General features: G+C 42.4%; 1 protein-coding gene across 14 annotated transcripts in view; it reads left to right on the forward strand.

The window, feature by feature from the left end:
• The window catches only part of KCNQ5 (potassium voltage-gated channel subfamily Q member 5), a 470,944-nt gene that overhangs the window by 403,119 nt on the left and 50,551 nt on the right, over positions 1-17,274 (forward strand). For 7 of the 14 annotated variants that reach the window (XM_070244825.1, XM_070244827.1, XM_023625213.2 and 4 more), the window contains 4 exons: positions 2,231-2,325; positions 6,198-6,224; positions 10,838-10,894; positions 14,412-14,632. In XM_070244825.1, the coding sequence (XP_070100926.1) occupies positions 2,231-2,325; positions 6,198-6,224; positions 10,838-10,894; positions 14,412-14,632 (400 nt within the window). The remainder of the gene's footprint in view (positions 1-2,230; positions 2,326-6,197; positions 6,225-10,837; positions 10,895-14,411; positions 14,633-17,274) is intronic. The other 7 variants (XM_070244826.1, XM_070244830.1, XM_023625214.2 and 4 more) reach the window with 2 other exon arrangements.

Below are 17,274 nucleotides of genomic sequence, written 5' to 3' on the forward strand. Positions count from 1 at the left end.
ATTTCATTTTCTAATAATGCACAGAGCTGCTGTATGCTTCTAGTTCTACATAAGTCTTGCTTTCAAAGGTATGTGAGTTCACATGTATATGATGCCTTCTATGAAAACTGCTTAATCAAGGTAGCCACCTATGCCGTCACAGAGTCGGAAGTTCTCGGGCCTCCCTAGAGAAGGGGCTGCATTGATGAATCTGTGCGCTGTCATTGATTACTCTAGGTCACTCTGGAAATTGTTTGCACAATATTTGCAAAAACCAACATTTGAAGACGGTACAATGATAATTGCTTTATTCTCTAAAAGATGCCAAGATGCTTAGTATAAGTTTTCACCAATTTGTTGAATAAATCAACATGAGCTGTGTGAGCAAGTCTCCAGGCAAGGAGCTGTGCTTCTATTTCTTAAACCTTCCCTAATGATATAAAAAATCCTCAGGTTTCACTGTATATTTTTCCAGTTTTTTATATGATTTCTTGAACGTTTTATTGAAATACAATGTGCATACAGAATAGAGTGCGGATTCTGAGAGAAATGAGCACCATGTGTGGCCAGCACCCAGATAGAGAAAGAGCATGGCCAGTACCTCCCATGTACATTCTCAACCACTATCCCCAAGGGGAACCACACTGCTGCCTTCCAAAAATCAGTTTTCCTTGTTTTTTGTACTTTATGGAAACGGAATCACACAGTGTGTCCTCTTGTGTGTCTTGTTTCTCTCCTTCAACTTTATTCATGTAAAATTCATCCATACCGTTGAGTGTAGTTACAGTGTGCTTTTACTGTGTACCTGTCTACGTGTTCATACCCACAACTTATCTATTTATTCTACTGTTGATGGGTGCTTGAGTATTTCCAGCTTTGGTTTGTTAAGATTAGTGCTGTTTGGAGCATTATAGTACATATCATGTGAGGAATGTGTGAGCAAGTCTGTTGAGTATATATGTAGGAGTGTGTAGCTCTATCATGGGCTACGTATATGTTCAGCTTTATTAGCTACTGGCAAACAGTTTTCCAAAGAAGTTATGTCAATTTTTGACTCTTTTTGTTCAGCACACATTTTTTTCAATAATATTCTCAGGAAAGGGAGTATTATTAGATCACTGTTTTCTTCATGTAGGTTCAAAATCATGAAGGATGGTCATGTACTAGAGATATGACCCCTTTCAATGAACTTGCCACATAGACCAGAATGCTCTGATTTACGAATTATAATAAAAGTCTTTCCTCTCAGGAGACTGGAGTAAACACTTGGTCATTAGAGATGTTTGCAGACATATTACAAAGGAAGAAATTCACTAAAATCCATATGGAAAGCAAGTTCAGGCAGTCTCTCAAGTAGACAGTTCAGAAGTTCTTCCAATAACAGTCAGCAAAGGACAGTGGGGGGATTCCAGGACCTAGAACCAGGCAACCTGAGATAGTGTCTCGACTTTACCAACCTTCTGTAAACCTCTTCCTTTATCTGAACCTTTATTTTCTCCTCTAAAAGGGGGGATCTTAACCCTCACTGTGATTGTGAGGATTATATGAAAATACTTTGTATTATATATGTCAGGTATAATTATACGAAGTAGACAGAGCTTATATTTTATATCAAAGAACTGTAAACATATTCTTAGACCATGGCATTGAATCCTTACGTGCTTTCCAATTATATTCCTAGACAATGCATTCTCCCCAATCTTGTTTTAGCCCTGCTTTTTGTTATCAATATCTTCATTTCTAGCATTAGAAGGATTGCATAGTTCAGCTTCAGGGAATTTCAGTAAATCATTAACATACCCTGTGGGCATTAGTTTACCAGCTGGTTTACTGGCTAATTTTCTAGGTGCATTGTGGATGTTCAGGGTCCTTTGCCTCTCGCTTTTCCAATAGTGATTAAAGACGTGCAGTTGGCTGCCGGGATGCATGTGCATGCTCAGATAGTTGGCCTTGGGTAATGTCATACCTTTCCCTAACCAGTTCAAAAATTGCTTTATGCTATATTTTTTGGTACTTTTGTTCTTTGATGTGAGTTGTTATGAAAAGCAGTTCCACTGATGTGACATGATGCTGTGTTTAATAGCCGGCGGACAATATCTAGTAGTCTTCCTCACCCTGTGGGGCTTTATAAGGGCTCAGTATGACAAGCGGAGATTCTTAACATGCATTGACTTCATAATCGCCATTTCATTTCATTCTATCTCCCTCTCTTTGCTTTTCTTTTTTATGTCGCCGTGTATGCCCCATGCAGTGTGTTTGGCGTAGTTACGCAGCTGACGAGAAATCTGTTTCCATTGCAACCTGGAAGCCGCATTTGAAGGCCTTGCACACCTGTAGCCCTACCAAGTAGGTATCAGTGTGACAGTTGGTGCTTTAGCTGAGTCTCTTCAAATTTGTAAAACAAACCATACAAAAAAGTGTCGATGTTTGGCTTGTCTTATTCTCTGTTGCTCTTTGAAAGATTCAAGCCTTCTCAGTAGCAACTCAGGCACAAAACCACATGGACTCAGTATCATTCCTCACCATCCAGAGCCTGGGTTTACAGATTAAGGGAGTGTAAACTTTTATAGAGATCTATTTCTACTACTTCATGCTGGTTTTCTAATATCTCATTTCATAAAATGCACCAGAATTCTGAAGGTAAGCACCACGGTTCCCGAAAAACAATGATCGTTTAAACTTCATACATCCCTTGACCCCAAGCGGGGCATGCTTTGAGAGCAATATATCTTTGTTAAATAACTATTTTGAAGTCCCTTAAAGTCCATTCTCATCTGGATCCCCTCAGAGGATGGGCCTTGAGCTTTCCCTTGCAGATCAAACTAACACCAGTAGCCCAGCAAGAGAAGAGCTAGAGTCCTAGCAGGACCACAGCTTACAGTGAGGCCCTGGGGCCAACCAGGTTAAATGTGCAGTTATCATGCAAAATGTAAACATGATATTACTCGCATTCACGTTTCACTGGCCAAAGCCAATCACCTGGCCATGCCTAGACTCAAGAGGGTGGGGAAGTTCAATCCTTGTGTGTTCCTGGAAGGAGAGGAGAACCAGAAAAATTAGGAACAGTCCTGATTGTGACCACAATGAACTTTAACTTCCAACAAAACTGTTAGTCCTGGAATCATGGATTCCAGTTCAACGATCAGAGCACATATTAAACTATAGTCACCATCCAACTAAAGAAATCCTCAATGAAACAACTAAAGCAAGGAATCAAGGGAAGGCCTCTGCCAGTCACCCTGCTTGGCCACAGGCTCAGTTCCTCTGATTGTTCAGAAGCTAGAAAATGGCTTATCTGACATAGGATTCCAGAGTACCTGCTGTTTCCCTTCATAACCCAGCAGAACCTTAATCCTGGTGGCTTCAGGGGCTTCAAGCACTTAACTGCTGTGACTCATCAGAGAAAGCTCTTTCTTGCTGATGTGGAGGAGAAGCCATCCAGGCAAACTGCATGGCTTGTTCCCGGGAGTCGCAGTCTGAAAGGAGGTTTGTGATGCAGCAGAATGCACACTGTTGGTAAGCTGCAGATCCATCCTCACCCGACGGGATCTATGGCATCACTTCCCTGTCCTGCCCTGGGCCTCAGTTTTCCTGGCCACAAAGTGAAGGACAAGAGCAGGCAAGATGCCTTCTAAGCTCTAGTGGGACATGTCTCCTAGAAGTTGTGGTCAAGACTTTGTCACCACCTGTGACAGAGACATTCACAGAGCCCCAGGATTTCAGAGGGGATGGAGTCTGCACAAGGATGGAAGCATGGATGCCTTTGAGGGAATGTGTGATGACAACCTCTCTTCACTTAGATCTTAAAATTTAGTTAAATTCCATTTATTGAGTATTAGATCTTTCCAAGTTGTAGTATTAAAAAACAAAAAAGGAATATAACTCTGGTGCCACCTATTCCTTGGGGGTATGAATCAAAAATGGGAATCATGTAGGAACTGTGTTTCTCGTCTTCATTGAAGTTGCTGGACAAATGTGCTAGAGAAAGGGCAGTAGGAAAACCCAATGACAGAAGTATCGGTCTGTTTTCATAGGTGATTCTTCGGCTTCCCACTTGCCCCTTCTGGGATTAAAAGTAGCTCTGAAGCTTGGAAAAACAATTTAATAATGAGTCAATTCTCCCAGATTATGAGCTATTATTTTACTCACATAATTTCTCTCTTTTCCCCAATACTTTCCCTGTTTTAAGTGAGGGTGGTGGTGGAGGAGAAGTCGTGCAAACACCTGCATTCATGGGGTTTCACTGTGGCTGCCAACCGTCCCCCTCACTCTCCTCCCCTTCCACCCCTCATTAACCTCTGAGTCTCAGCCCCATTTGCTGAATAACAGGTGTTTGTCCAGAATGACACAGCAGTCCCTGGCAAAGTTCATGGGAACCCGAACGTCCTAATATCTCTCCATCCAGTTGCACTTCACTGTTTCAGATCGCACTCCTGAATCTGTAATTGTTGTTATTATTTTTCTCCATTAAACCATTGAGGACATGATGGCAATTGACTCTTCCTCAAAAATCATATTCAATGCATAAAATGTCAAAACTTGCCTCCAATTTTAATGTATTCACAAACTCCCTGAACTCAGTTCAGAACCTCTGCTTTAGCCAAGTGTGTAGGTTTGTGAGTAGAATAATTTACAATGACTTAGAGGGATATTTTACATTTATAAGTCACTGGCTTACAGGGTGCAGAGTGACATAGTAAGAAATGGACAAAAACTTCTTTTTATTTACACAATGTATTTCCTTACAATGTTTAGGGTTTAAGAGTGTCTTGAGAGGAAGATCATTCGTTCATTCACACATTCCTTCAACAAGCGTTCGCTGAGCACAGGCTATATGCAAGACACTGTTCCAGACACAGGGAAGGCAGTAGTGGAAGATAAAAATACACAGGTTAGACTCTCAGGCCTGAGGGAGTGCTGAGAAGAGACAATAAAGATAAATAAGTAAAACGTACAATAGATTAGGTGATGATAAGTGCTAAAGAGAGAACAAACAGGGGAGGAATTGGGGAGCTCTAGGGGCTGCAGTTCTGAGGAGCTGGCCAGCAAGAGACTACACCATCCACACATTATCACTGCCACTACTGCCATCATCAGTGTTATTGTTGTGTCACAAAACACCAGTGATGGTTTGCAACAGTTCTAGAGACAACCTCATCATAGGGAGTCAGTGGAGGGGATGCGACCTCTGTGGAGCGAGGGCAGGGTGAGGGGCGTGGCTCAGCTGCCCAAACCTGCAGGGGTGGGCCCACGTTTCTTACTGTCTCCTTCCCATTCCGGTTTGTCTCTTACTACACTTTAGCGGTCTTGACAGTTGCTGTTTCAAAATTTTGTTTTAATAACAGAGGATTTATAAAGGAACATTTTTTTGGATTGTCTTCTCAAAGGGAGTGAAAGCTATGCAAAGGCTGAGACACAGGTAAATATGCTATTTTAGAGAATGAGTCAGACATTTATGAAGCCACGGGGAGTTGTCAAGCTCCAAGGATGTCATGTGGTACCTTCAGAAGTCAGAATTTAGAGATTACCTAATCCAATGCCTTTGATTTATTCATAAGAAAACCAAGATGCACAAGATGGTGAGGTGCCTGCCCAAGGGCCACTAAGCCCATTTTCAAAGAGTGGGGACCCTTCACCGTGTTACATAGACCTGAATTTGCTAAAATGAGTTATTAAAAACTCTGCCCAACACCAGGCTAACACAGTTCTGATCAATTTTCTATGTGTCTGATTCACTTCAAGAGAATTCATGCTTTATATGATATGAAAGGAAATCTGCCTGGGCAAGTGCTAGAAGTACAAGGCCACAGTCACACACCAACGAGTCAGATTAAGGGGCCCAAAAGTCTGCCTGGGCACAGGGGCTGCAGCTAGCGGGAAGACAGCACCATGCCGGACTCTGCTGATGCTGGTCAGCTCAGAGCCCTGCTGTCTCAGCCATTCGTAACTTTGGCTCATGAAGTGTGTGGCTTTTGGTTACATGTGGGCAGGATTGGTTTTGTCCAGTAAGTGTTGTGCTGGCTCAGGTCTATTCCACAAAGAGTTTATGTTAAGAAGTTAGGTACATTTATTATAAGGAATATTGCTTCTTTGGATCTTGCTTGAAAAGAACTACTTAAGATACTTGGTTCCCCAATCTCCAACTTGGCTGTTGTGAAGTGCAATAAATATACTCACCAGTTTATCATCATTTTTCTTCTGTCTGCACGCACCTGAAGGAAAGAACAAGGGGAAACATCAAGCAGGTTTGTGATTTCTCTTCTGCTATATGTTTGTTTATAAATCTGATGCCTAACAGATGTTTTAAATGTGTCTCATGTGAATAAAACCAATCGACAAATACAAGATGATTAAAAATGACCTTTCACAAGATTGCCTGCAAATCTTGCTGTTTTATTGATTTTTCTCCCCTTGGGAGCACTAGTGTCTTTCCCTAACTCACTCTCTGCTTTTTACAGTCTGCAGAGCATGGGACATTCTGGGAGGAAAATAATAATCATGGTCTTGGTTATTCCTTGCTACCATTTTCCCAGACAGAAGTCTTACCAAGTATTCAGATCCTAGGACTTAGTATAAGATACACTCCCCATCAGTAGGACCCTTCTTTTAGAGTGAGAAATTGTTTTTAGGTAAAAGGAACGCTGTGTAGAGGAGGTGAGAACAACCTTCCTGTGACGTCTCCAGCTCAGCAAGCACTGAGGTTTAGACAGGTGACCTGATTCAATAGGCGAATCCTTCCACCCCATCCTATCTTCCAAAGATAACTCTCTCAGAAACCTCACCAAATAACTTATGGTCGTTGTTTCATGCCTTAGAGGGGAAAGCTTGATCAGATTAAGTAGCAGAGAGTTCTATCTAGATGGAATAGGAAGTGAAAGAACATTTTAATCTGTGTTAGTGAGTTCTCAAGGTCTGGGTTTGGGAGCAAAGCCCTGGAGGACAGAGCCAAGAGTGTGGGAAGGAGCAGAGACAGAAGCAGCAGGAGGCTCCCAGATGCCTGAGGGGAGTGAGGGACACAGGCTTTCTCCTGCTGTTGCCACTGTCTCAGTGATGGGGAAGCAGAGGCACCCTCCTGCCCAGAGGTGGCCCCTGGGTGGGGGCCAGTGTGGATCTGGGGATGGTTCCTTTCACTTGTGTTCTCATAATATATTTATACGGCACTAACACTAGCTCTGAAGTTCACTTCGGGTGATGGGGCTCTGGGCATCCATTTCTGTATTGTATTAATTAACACAAAGGGATTCGCAAATCAAAACCTAGACGTGTTCACTCACGATGGGTTGTGCATGTGGTGGGATGTTCCACATCAAGCACCCCCGGGGGTAGGTAAGCCACCGCGGATGGCATTAAAGAGCCCTCTCTTGTTTGGTGGACACAGAGACATAGCAGGTCCCACCATCCTGCTGTTGTGACAACCTTCTTTGAACAAAGGTTACACAGAATAAATCACAGCCGTTACAAGATATTTTCTTCTCTTTGATGATATTTGGAAAGCTTTCCTTGTCTTGGGAGCTATCCATTTACAAATTATCTCAAAGAGGGATTTGTCTCTAAATCCTAAGGGCAGAGATTATCTTTGGCCTGAACTCCGCAGCCACCTGAGAGTAAGATCACCTGTCTTGGCTTCACCCTCCAGAACAGAGCTGTTGACACCTACAGGGAAAGTGTGTGATCATGTGGGGTGCTTGCTTAAGTGTAACCTCTATGGCAGTCCTGAGTGAGGGGCACCTGGGCTGACATGATACTGCGCAGCAATTTTCCTTATGTTAGCAAGGCAGAAAGCAAAGACAGAACTTAAGTGTAATTATCAAACTTCTGCTCTCAGTCCAAAAATGAACTAGTCAACTGTCAACATGCAAGAAGACTACCAACCAAGTTTTTTAAATTCTTCATGCTCACATATACCTAAAACATTAAGATTTATTCTGCATGCTTGTGACTGAGTCAAAGGTAACTCACCTGTAGGTGTGAACATATACAGAATGGCTGAGCTAAGTTATTGACTTAGAGAGTCACACGCAGAGATTTCTTGCTTCTCTATGGTCATTGGACATTTGACAAAAAAACACCTTGTAGCATGTCCTGCATTACTACTTAGCATGTATGCCCTACTTAACGCTTCATACTTCATGCACTTAGGTCTTCTGTCCCCCAATTCTGTGTCACATCACCCTGCGTGAAGCTATGACAGAGAATGTGCTCAGTAGATAATTCTAGGCTAGTGTAGTAAAATGTCCCTGACCTCAAGGAGTTTATGTAAAGAGAGAGAAAACACCAACAAAAATGGGAAAGAGGAAAAATGTAAGAAGAGAAAAATGAAAAATTGAGAACATTTCAATAATCTGAAGGAAATAAACTGAAGCTCCCATTTTAATATTACCCTAGCTTTCACCTTGTTGGGTTCCATAGGCAAGGAAAGTTGTAATACTGCATAATAAATGCACAAAGACCCCTGTAATAACAATAGCAATGTACCATCTTAGGAAATAAAAAAATCGCACTTAGTCAAGCAAAATATGCCCAAATGAAAATGCGTTTTATATTGAGGATTCTTCCTTAGAAGAGAGCAGATCCGAGTCCAGAATATCATTGACTAATGCTTGACCCAATTTCAAATGGACTGATTAACACAGCTCAAGTGCAGAGCCCTTGACTGTTTGGGGCTGCGGAGTTATTGACGGTAATTTAGATAAGGAGAATAGACATGCTTCAGCCAACCCTGATATCTTCCAGATGCCTCAGAGCCTGGGCTCTCCTGTGTCCTTCCTCACGGTTTCTAGTGTGCTAAGCACTGGGCGTAACCCAAGTGTAGATGAGTTCGACACAGCAGCCAACACCCCTCTCCTGGTCCTGGCACTTGCTGCTCAGAGTGAGAGGGCCACAGCTGTGATGGGGCCACGCACAGAGGCTTCCTCTCTGTAGAGCGGAGTGAGGCATCACACACATATTCTATGCACCCTTGGTTAACTAGGTTCCCTCCGCTGGTTTATGCTTGTTAAAGAGAAGAGTTCATCTTTCCACACTAAGGTTAGGGTACATTTAAATAAAATTTGTCTACAATGTCTTAGACCACAAAGGAAAACATCCAGTTCTGAGATGGTTTTGCATTGTTTGTGACAGATCCAAAATTTTGTTTAAAAATACAAACTACCAGTCTCAAGAGGAGCTCATGTGAATGACAGTGAAAACAAGGGTTCTCTAATTTCCTTTGATATGGAGTCAGGCACAAATTACTGCTAGTCTCATGTGGGCCTGCTCTGTTCTTTCTCTACTGAGACCCTAAATACAACTTATGTACCACCGTTTAATTATTCATTTGTTTTTCTCTGTCTTACCACTGAAACAGTTCTAATCTTATATGTGGTGGTGAATGTGTTTATTGATTTTATTCCAATTAATCATCCTATTAAGTAATTTTTCAACTCAGTTTGTAAACTGGACAGTTTTTCTCTGTTTTGGTATAAATTGTCACTTTCAGAGAACAGAATTTGGCTGTAAACCTGTCCAGCCAGATGAGGCCAGTATTCTCGCCTGGAGGACGTGTGTCCTCCTCCCTTCCTCCTGGACAAGGGGGTCACTTGCCCATCAAGGATTTGTGAGTCAATCATCACAATGGTACCAGAGGCTCCTGCTTCTTCCTGCCTGTTCCATTTTTATTGCTACAAGAATAGATCATTCCATTGAGGTTTGGGGATTGTCTGTGAATCTCACTGCCTCTGCTTACCCTGTCTCCTTAGTCAACAGTTGTTGGCTACATGCCTGCTTCCTAGTTAAACTGCCTCGATCGCAGTTTATGAGGCATTAATAGGCCCTGTTGGACTTCTCAGTAGACTATCCAAAGCTGCTCTAACAAACACTCGTGAGGCTGTTGTGAAGATGCATGTCTTAAAACTTAGAGCGTAAACCGTGTTCTTTTATTGAGCTACCCTCTTATGCTGTGATCCACTGAGGGTGTCGTTCAGACTGTGCCCACATGGTTGGCTTTCTTAGGTTCTGAGGAGACGTGTGGCTTTGGAAGAGAACTCTAGAACACTGTGTGTGCTTCTGTTTCTTCTGCATTTATTTTCCGTTACTTATATTTTCTCTCTTCTGTGTGCATTGAACGATCTGCATGTGTTGTTAAACTAAACTCAGTAAGCCTAGAGTTTTTTTTCAGCATAGTCAACTTGTGTCCTTATTGGCAAAATGTTAGATTGTTTCAAAACAATCTTTTCAAAATTGTCTTTTCTTCTGTTCATATTTACGGATAGAGAGAAAGTATTTAGTCTTTTAAAAACACATCATAAGACTTAAAATAAGAAACTTTTTTAACAAACTAGCAACCTAGACTCTTTTCTTGTCTTTTTGAACATGGGTTCTATCTGACAATTGGTTATGTATATTAACTATAACTGCAGGTGTTTCATACAAATCAAGAATTTATTTTTTTTATTTCAAAGTAATTAATTTTATCAACTTCATTGATACCTGTAAGTATTTATTTTTCAAAGTTATGAAATATTTTGTTCCTCAATTATTTATACTATGTTGCATTGCTATTTATTACAAGGGTTCCTATCTTCTAAAGTATTTATATTCTTATTTCATATGAATCAGATTCTAACACGTGGACTACCATCATTTTTAATGCCTATTTCAAATATAATTATTTCAACCTAACCATTATGAGCACTGGATATATTTCAGGAGCACAATTAATCTACATAGTTAGTCCTTCCTGCTTAAATAGTCTGTATACTTATATCTGAAAAACGGTGAAGACAAATGGCTTTGTTTTTCTAAAAAAGAAAGAAATCCCTGAGCACTTTCCTGGTGGTGCAACGCGTAGTAATGTGCCGTCTGTCTCCCTCACTCCTAGTGAGTGCTGTAGTAGTAGACAGAAGCTCCTCCGAGTGTGCACCTCGTGGAAGCAGAGGTACCCAGCATCCGGCTGTTGACGTGAGCTGTGAGAATGCCAACTAACCTCAGGTGCATGAGCAGGTTACACACCAGCCTCCTGAGCCTTGCTCAGAGCCTCCCTCTTCTGAGGACTTCTTGAATGAGGTTCCAACCCGCTCGGATTCTCTGTGTTGCCTGTGCCTGCTTTGACACTCTCTTGGGGACAGACAGGCAGGCTCCCACAGCGCTGGCAGCCAGCCCCTTGGCGCCTCCTCGTGGTGGGACGACTGCTGAGCTGCTGCACGAACTAGATTGTGGATCAGTTGCTATATTACGCCTGAGGCGAGAATTTGTAGAACGCTCATCCTAAGAAGGGCTAAAACCCTAATTAAGTATAACAACGACTACAGCACTCCAAGTCCAGGAGGATTGCTGTGGAGTTATAATGATGCCGCACAGTTCCCTCGCAGGGAGGCAGGGACCATCCAGGAGCGACTGCACTCCCGCCCTTGGAGTAACTTGTACCTCCAGCCCCTGGAGAGGGAAGAGTTCCCTCGCAGAGTGGTTGTCAGCTCCCTGAGGACAGTCCTCAGCTGGGGGTGTGGGACTGCAGCCGACGAAAGACTCTGCAATCTGTAACCACAGCAACCTTTGGTTACTTTCTCCTTGTTGGTCTCCTGGGCATAATCCTTGGCATTCTTCCTATAAACACTGTTACACAAATCTTCCTCAACAATCATGTTTATAGAAGTCACAAAAAAGGCAGGAAAGTAATTAAAGCTTCAATAGGCCAGTGAAGTGTCCATATTTTTAATCAATGTGTTTTCAATAACAGCCACCTAATCAGTTAAATAGTCATCTAATCAAGATGCTCTGTTGATTTCCAAATGGAAAATGAAGTAGAAAAACCAATAAAAGTGCGATTTTTGTAAAAGGACACAAGAACATATCTTTGCCTTGGAAAAGAGAACTTTGCCTGGTTAAAAGTTCTAGATTAGGATCTTATTCTTAACTTTCACACAATTTTGTCAAAAGAGAGAGTGAAAACATTACATTTTTTTTCTAATTTAGTGTGTAATATGTTGAGTTGACTTTAAAATTGTTCTTGATAATTTTTTTAATTTATTAGACATTGGCAAATATTCCTGTAGTTTACAAGGACAAAAGGGGAAATTATACCTAGGACTCATTAATATCAATTTTAAGCACTTTAAATGGTACTAAGATTCAGAGAATAATATTATTTCCACTTTCCATTAATTCTTAGAGATAATATCAAAATGTTCCATAGGGGCAATTTTTAGAAATATTTATAGGAGCAATTGTTTCCAAATATTTTGTTATTGTAAATAAGCCATGGTGGATTTGATGCTGATACTTACTTTAGATGTTTTTACTTTTTTAATAATCGAAATTTTTAAAAAGGAAAAATTGAATTTCATATTAAATGGTTTTACGAGGCATTTATCAGTTTCCTATTTGTTTAGTTGGCCTAAGAAAAAGATACATCTTAAAAGTTTGAGAAGATAATTTGATATTGACTAAACTCAGCCTTCTGTAGTAATTGGCATCTGTTAGTTCCAGAAGATGAAGCATAGTGAGAACACTGTACTTACAGTGATGGCAACTTAAGCTGGCCGTTAGTCTAAAAGAAGGTGCAGAGGGAGCACATAGTCCTGAGCCAGACCGTCACGCACCTCAGTGGTGGAACAGACTTACTGAAACTGAAAAGAGAGCTGAAATTTTTACAATTAAAAAGAAAAGCTAGAGAAGAGTAGACACTTTGGGCACTGTCCCTTTGAGGATTTGCTTAAATAATTTGAAGGCTTTGGGATGACATGGAGAACCTAGCCCAAGGACAAAAAGACGCAGTTTTCTGATGTTACTGCTGCTGCTGTTGAATGTAACCACAGTCTGTCAAGTTCAGAGAAAGCCTTCGGCTGATGGGGTTGTTTTAAAGACTCTTGAGCCCACCGGACTCCATCGCAAAACCGCCCAGCCTGTTCCTTGCATGTGCCTTCAGCTGACGGCGCTGGACGCGGCTGTGTCTGCATTTCAGAGGGTGTGTCAGATGCATGGTCAGCTTGTCTATTGTTACCAGGACTTCCTGATCACCATAGTTCATCTGATTTGTTTTCACGTAAACACACATAAAATGTGGTGTCTTCTTACAATATCATTTATTAAGCAATTGGGCATGGAAAAATAAATGTTACTGTTTCTTGTTAGCTACAAAACACACATCCACTAAACATATTTGCTGTTGGCATGCTACAGTTGGGGACAGTGGACATGGCGATAAGTGGAAAAGACCAGGCTCCCCTTGGTCTCAGACAATCCAAGTCCATGAGAACACTGCCCTCGTGCCCTGCGAGGCAGGGTGACCGCAGGTCTCAGCCTCTCAGAGTAGCTGCTCCCAGTGGCTCCTTCAGGCCCACCGCCCTTCGCTTCTTCAGGCCCTGAGGAGACCTGGGCCTCTCACTGGACAGCGGTGTCATTTCTAATGAGTAACACAGTAGTTTATAAATGAAACAAGAACACAAACAAAATGGGCTCAGAAAGCTTCTTACAGTTCATTCGATTCCCACAAAAATCTCGTAGCTATATTGCTATTTTTAGCTCCATGTTAGAGATGAGGACTCCAAAACCCAAGTGTCTGATTCCAACCTGCCCTTCCCACCACATCACCCCGTGTCTCTCGGTTAGGGAAGCATGGAGGATGCACTTGGGATTTTGCTGTTGTTAATGCTTCCTTTATCAACCCACAACGGTTCAGTCCCAGCTGGCATCTGAGAGCTCAGTGTCTGAACAGATACAGTTTACCAGTAGCTGCCACAGCAAATCAATAACCTGTTTAATAGTAGGAGATTGTGATAGTCAACACAGCATCTCATTGCATTAATCAGTCATCTCATTCATTACGTGTTGAGGCTGTCTAACTTGTATTGTTTTGGTCTCATAAGAATGAATGGAAGCCTAAAAGAAATGTGGTGTTAAGTGTTGTATGTTTAAAATTATGTGTGCAGTGCTTCCAACTGCTATGAGATTGCATGAATTCATGGATATGATAACCTTGCTCGGAATAGAAAATGCATGCAGAATGTCTATCTGTACGGATGTGGAACTGTCCTCCCTGTTTTCCTGTAGGAATGTTCGGAAATTATAAAGAGATATGCTCTCAAACAAAAAATAACTTTCTTTAAAGTCTCAAAAGTTGAGGTTAAAGCTAAAATCTGTTTCTAAAGCAAATCAGTTCTTGGTTATTTCTGGTGTAACTGTGCTCAAAGTACTGTACTCGAGCTCAGTCCCTTCTATGATGAATTTGAAAGGGTGTGCATACCTGTAGAAGGAGAGCAACTTCCAAGGAATGCAAGCAGAGAGATTAAGCACAGCTCAAATTTTCAATAAGGGAAAATATATTGCTATGCTCCTACTTTCTGAAAATATTCTGTCTACTGAAATATGTGACCATAACCAGTTTCATCAAAGTATATACCCAAGTGGAGCAGAAGAAATTGCTTGAAATGGAATAATCGTGCTTCTGTTGTTCACAGTCAGAAGCTCAGTTTTAAGGAGCGAGTGCGCATGGCCAGCCCGAGGGGCCAGAGCATTAAGAGCAGACAGGCCTCAGTAGGCGACAGGAGGTCCCCAAGCACGGACGTCACGGCCGAGGGCAGCCCCACCAAAGTGCAGAAGAGCTGGAGCTTCAACGACCGCACCCGCTTCCGGCCCTCGCTGCGCCTCAAGAGTTCGCAGCCCAAACCAGTGATAGACGGTAAGCCTGTAGTCCGTTACCTTTCACCCTGGTGGGCGTGCGAGCGAGGTGTGAGCAGTCGGTTCTCCGGGTGCCCCCGCAGATAGAAGGAAGCCGCCAGGGAAAGGGTGTGTGTTTGTTTTATTGGAAATTTACTCATTGATTTGGGCAAATGCACAGAACATGAGTTTACTTCTGGAAGCAGCTCTGGCAGCTAAACCTGCATTTCAGAGTAAAACACAAGGTTGCTAATTCTTCACTGGTACCCACAGTACGTTATCGTTTCTCATATGAGGTCCATATTAAGATCAGGGCCCGAGGCAGCCAGGCGCTCTGTGGACGTCTGGAAACAGCAGAGGGCACCACCACCTCCCGGATGACAGTCCACACGGAGGGACAGTGTGGTTCTCTTCCCACTGGGCCGTCACCACTAAATCAGAGACCACTGCTTGTCTTCCAGGGAAAGAGTCCTGTTGACAGTTCGTATCTATTGATAGGTGGAATTCACATTCTTCTCCCAAGAAGATTTAATCTTTTATTTATCATATCATGTGGCAGAAGTTTACTTGCCAACATGTTTTATTGAGTGCCACATAATTTTCATGTTTATAAAACAAAACATTTTGTTTTCCATTTAAGATTAACTTGGCTTTCCTTTTAAGTATGTCCGCTGGGATCTCTCATACTGGGCACAGAACCAAAATCAAATAGCATCTTCCATTAATGCACAAAAACTGCAAAGGCTGTCAGCCCTTCTGTCCTCATTCCCCAGCATAACCTGTGTTTTCCCAGGCTCTGAAAGCCTGAGGGACAAATTAACGCCCAGGGGTCACAATCTAGTAACCCCAGGCTCCCTGAGGTGAAAATCCTCCCACCCATTCAGAGATCCTTGGGTATCTCTCCCGTGTTAAGTCCCCTCTTCACAATTCTTCATTCTCCACAACCCCATGGACGCCGTGCTTTCCGAGCAGACGCCCACGGCTGACCTGATGTGGCCCCTCCTGGTGGAGCCGCAGCTCGCCTCTCACTGGCTGCAGGCTTCCCCCACCTGCCGCGGAGCTCAGGTAGGAAGAGCCCCTCCACCAGCACTGGACACTCCCTGTCAGGTGTCCTGATGTCCTGAGTCACTGGCATCACAGATTTTCAGCGTCCTCTGTTTTCCACACTCTCCTTCTGAGGAATTTGGCTGAAAGCCTGTGAACAGTTGAGTCAAGAGTTACCAGTTACAGGGCTTTAGGTTTTACTCAAAATAGACTTTCTGACTATAAGTAGATGCATCACTTTTGGAAGGCAATTTGGCAACATATATCAAAAGCCTTTACATATGCCTAAGTTGGGACACATCCCACCCACCAATTCCATTCTAGGATATAATTGATATAATGAAATGATATCAGACATTAGAAATGATGCCATAAATTAAAAATTATTGACATGGAAAGATCACAAAAAATAAGTTTTTCCATTTTTGCCTTATGCATGTGTGTGTGTAAATTCATGTATTTACAGGAAAAGTTTTGGAAAGATTTACAAAAATGTGTAAACAGTTACCTTCAAGTGGTGAGGTCATAGTTATACTTTGTTTCTTTGTTTTGTTCATCTGTATTTCCTATTACTTCTACAATGAACATGTAAAACTTTTGTAATAAGAAAGCAAAAGAGGACTTTCTAGTAAAAAATTAGTCCTTTTCACGTGCTACCTCCTCCCTTCCCCAGCTCACGAGGCCCTTGGTCTGACTGGTGGTCACCACCTGTCTCCTTGGGCTGATGTTCTCCCAAGTGGTAGAAGGAAGACCTGGTCCAAGTGCTGGGAGAGCCTTCATTGAGTTCATGGGTTGTCTCATGAGGGTTAATGGCTCCTGCTACACACAGAGCTGTATTAGGCTGTAGGGGTGCTATAACGAAGTCCACAGACCGCGTGGCTTAAATAACAGAGATTTGTTTTTTCATAGTTCTGGAGGCTAGAAGTCCAAGATCTCCTTAGCTTAGAGATGGCCAGATTCTCCCTGTGTCTTCGCTTCATCTCCCCCATGCACGTCTGTGTCCAGATCTCCTCTTTTTACAAGGACCACAGTCACATTGGATTAGGGCTCAGCCAAACGACCTCGTTTTAACTTAGTTATTTCTTTAAAGACATATCTCCAAATAGAGTCACATTCTGAGGTCCTAGAGATTGGGACTCGGCATACGAATTTTGGGGGGATACAATTCAGCCCATAACAGAGCTCCTTCTCACCCGGTCATAGTGTCCCTGAGCAAGCTTGGGTGCACACATATCTTCAGCCCTAGCCCTGGGTTCACACTGTGCTAGAAATGCATGCATTACCCACAGGGGGCCCGTACTCTTCCATGTGGGCTTCCAAAAGCATTCGACTCTGTGCTGTGAGGTCCTTATGGTTGGCTGAGCACACCTAAATATAAAATTCATAGAATCTGGATTCTAAAGATGGAAATGAATTCTTCTCATATGTTTGGCCGGAGGGAAAGCGTTTTTCAAAGACTCCTAGAGTTGACACTATCCATCACAGTATTTTCAGTTACTGCAAAGATGTCTCGGAGGTCAGATGGATAGAAACAAAAGTCCTTTTCTCTGGCAAGTCATAAAGTGAAAAGGTCTCCTGCCATCCATTCTCTACATCATTTCGCACCAGTGCAGTTCAGCT

This window comes from Equus caballus, chromosome 20, assembly GCF_041296265.1.
Source record: "Equus caballus isolate H_3958 breed thoroughbred chromosome 20, TB-T2T, whole genome shotgun sequence".
NCBI lineage: Eukaryota > Metazoa > Chordata > Mammalia > Perissodactyla > Equidae > Equus > Equus caballus.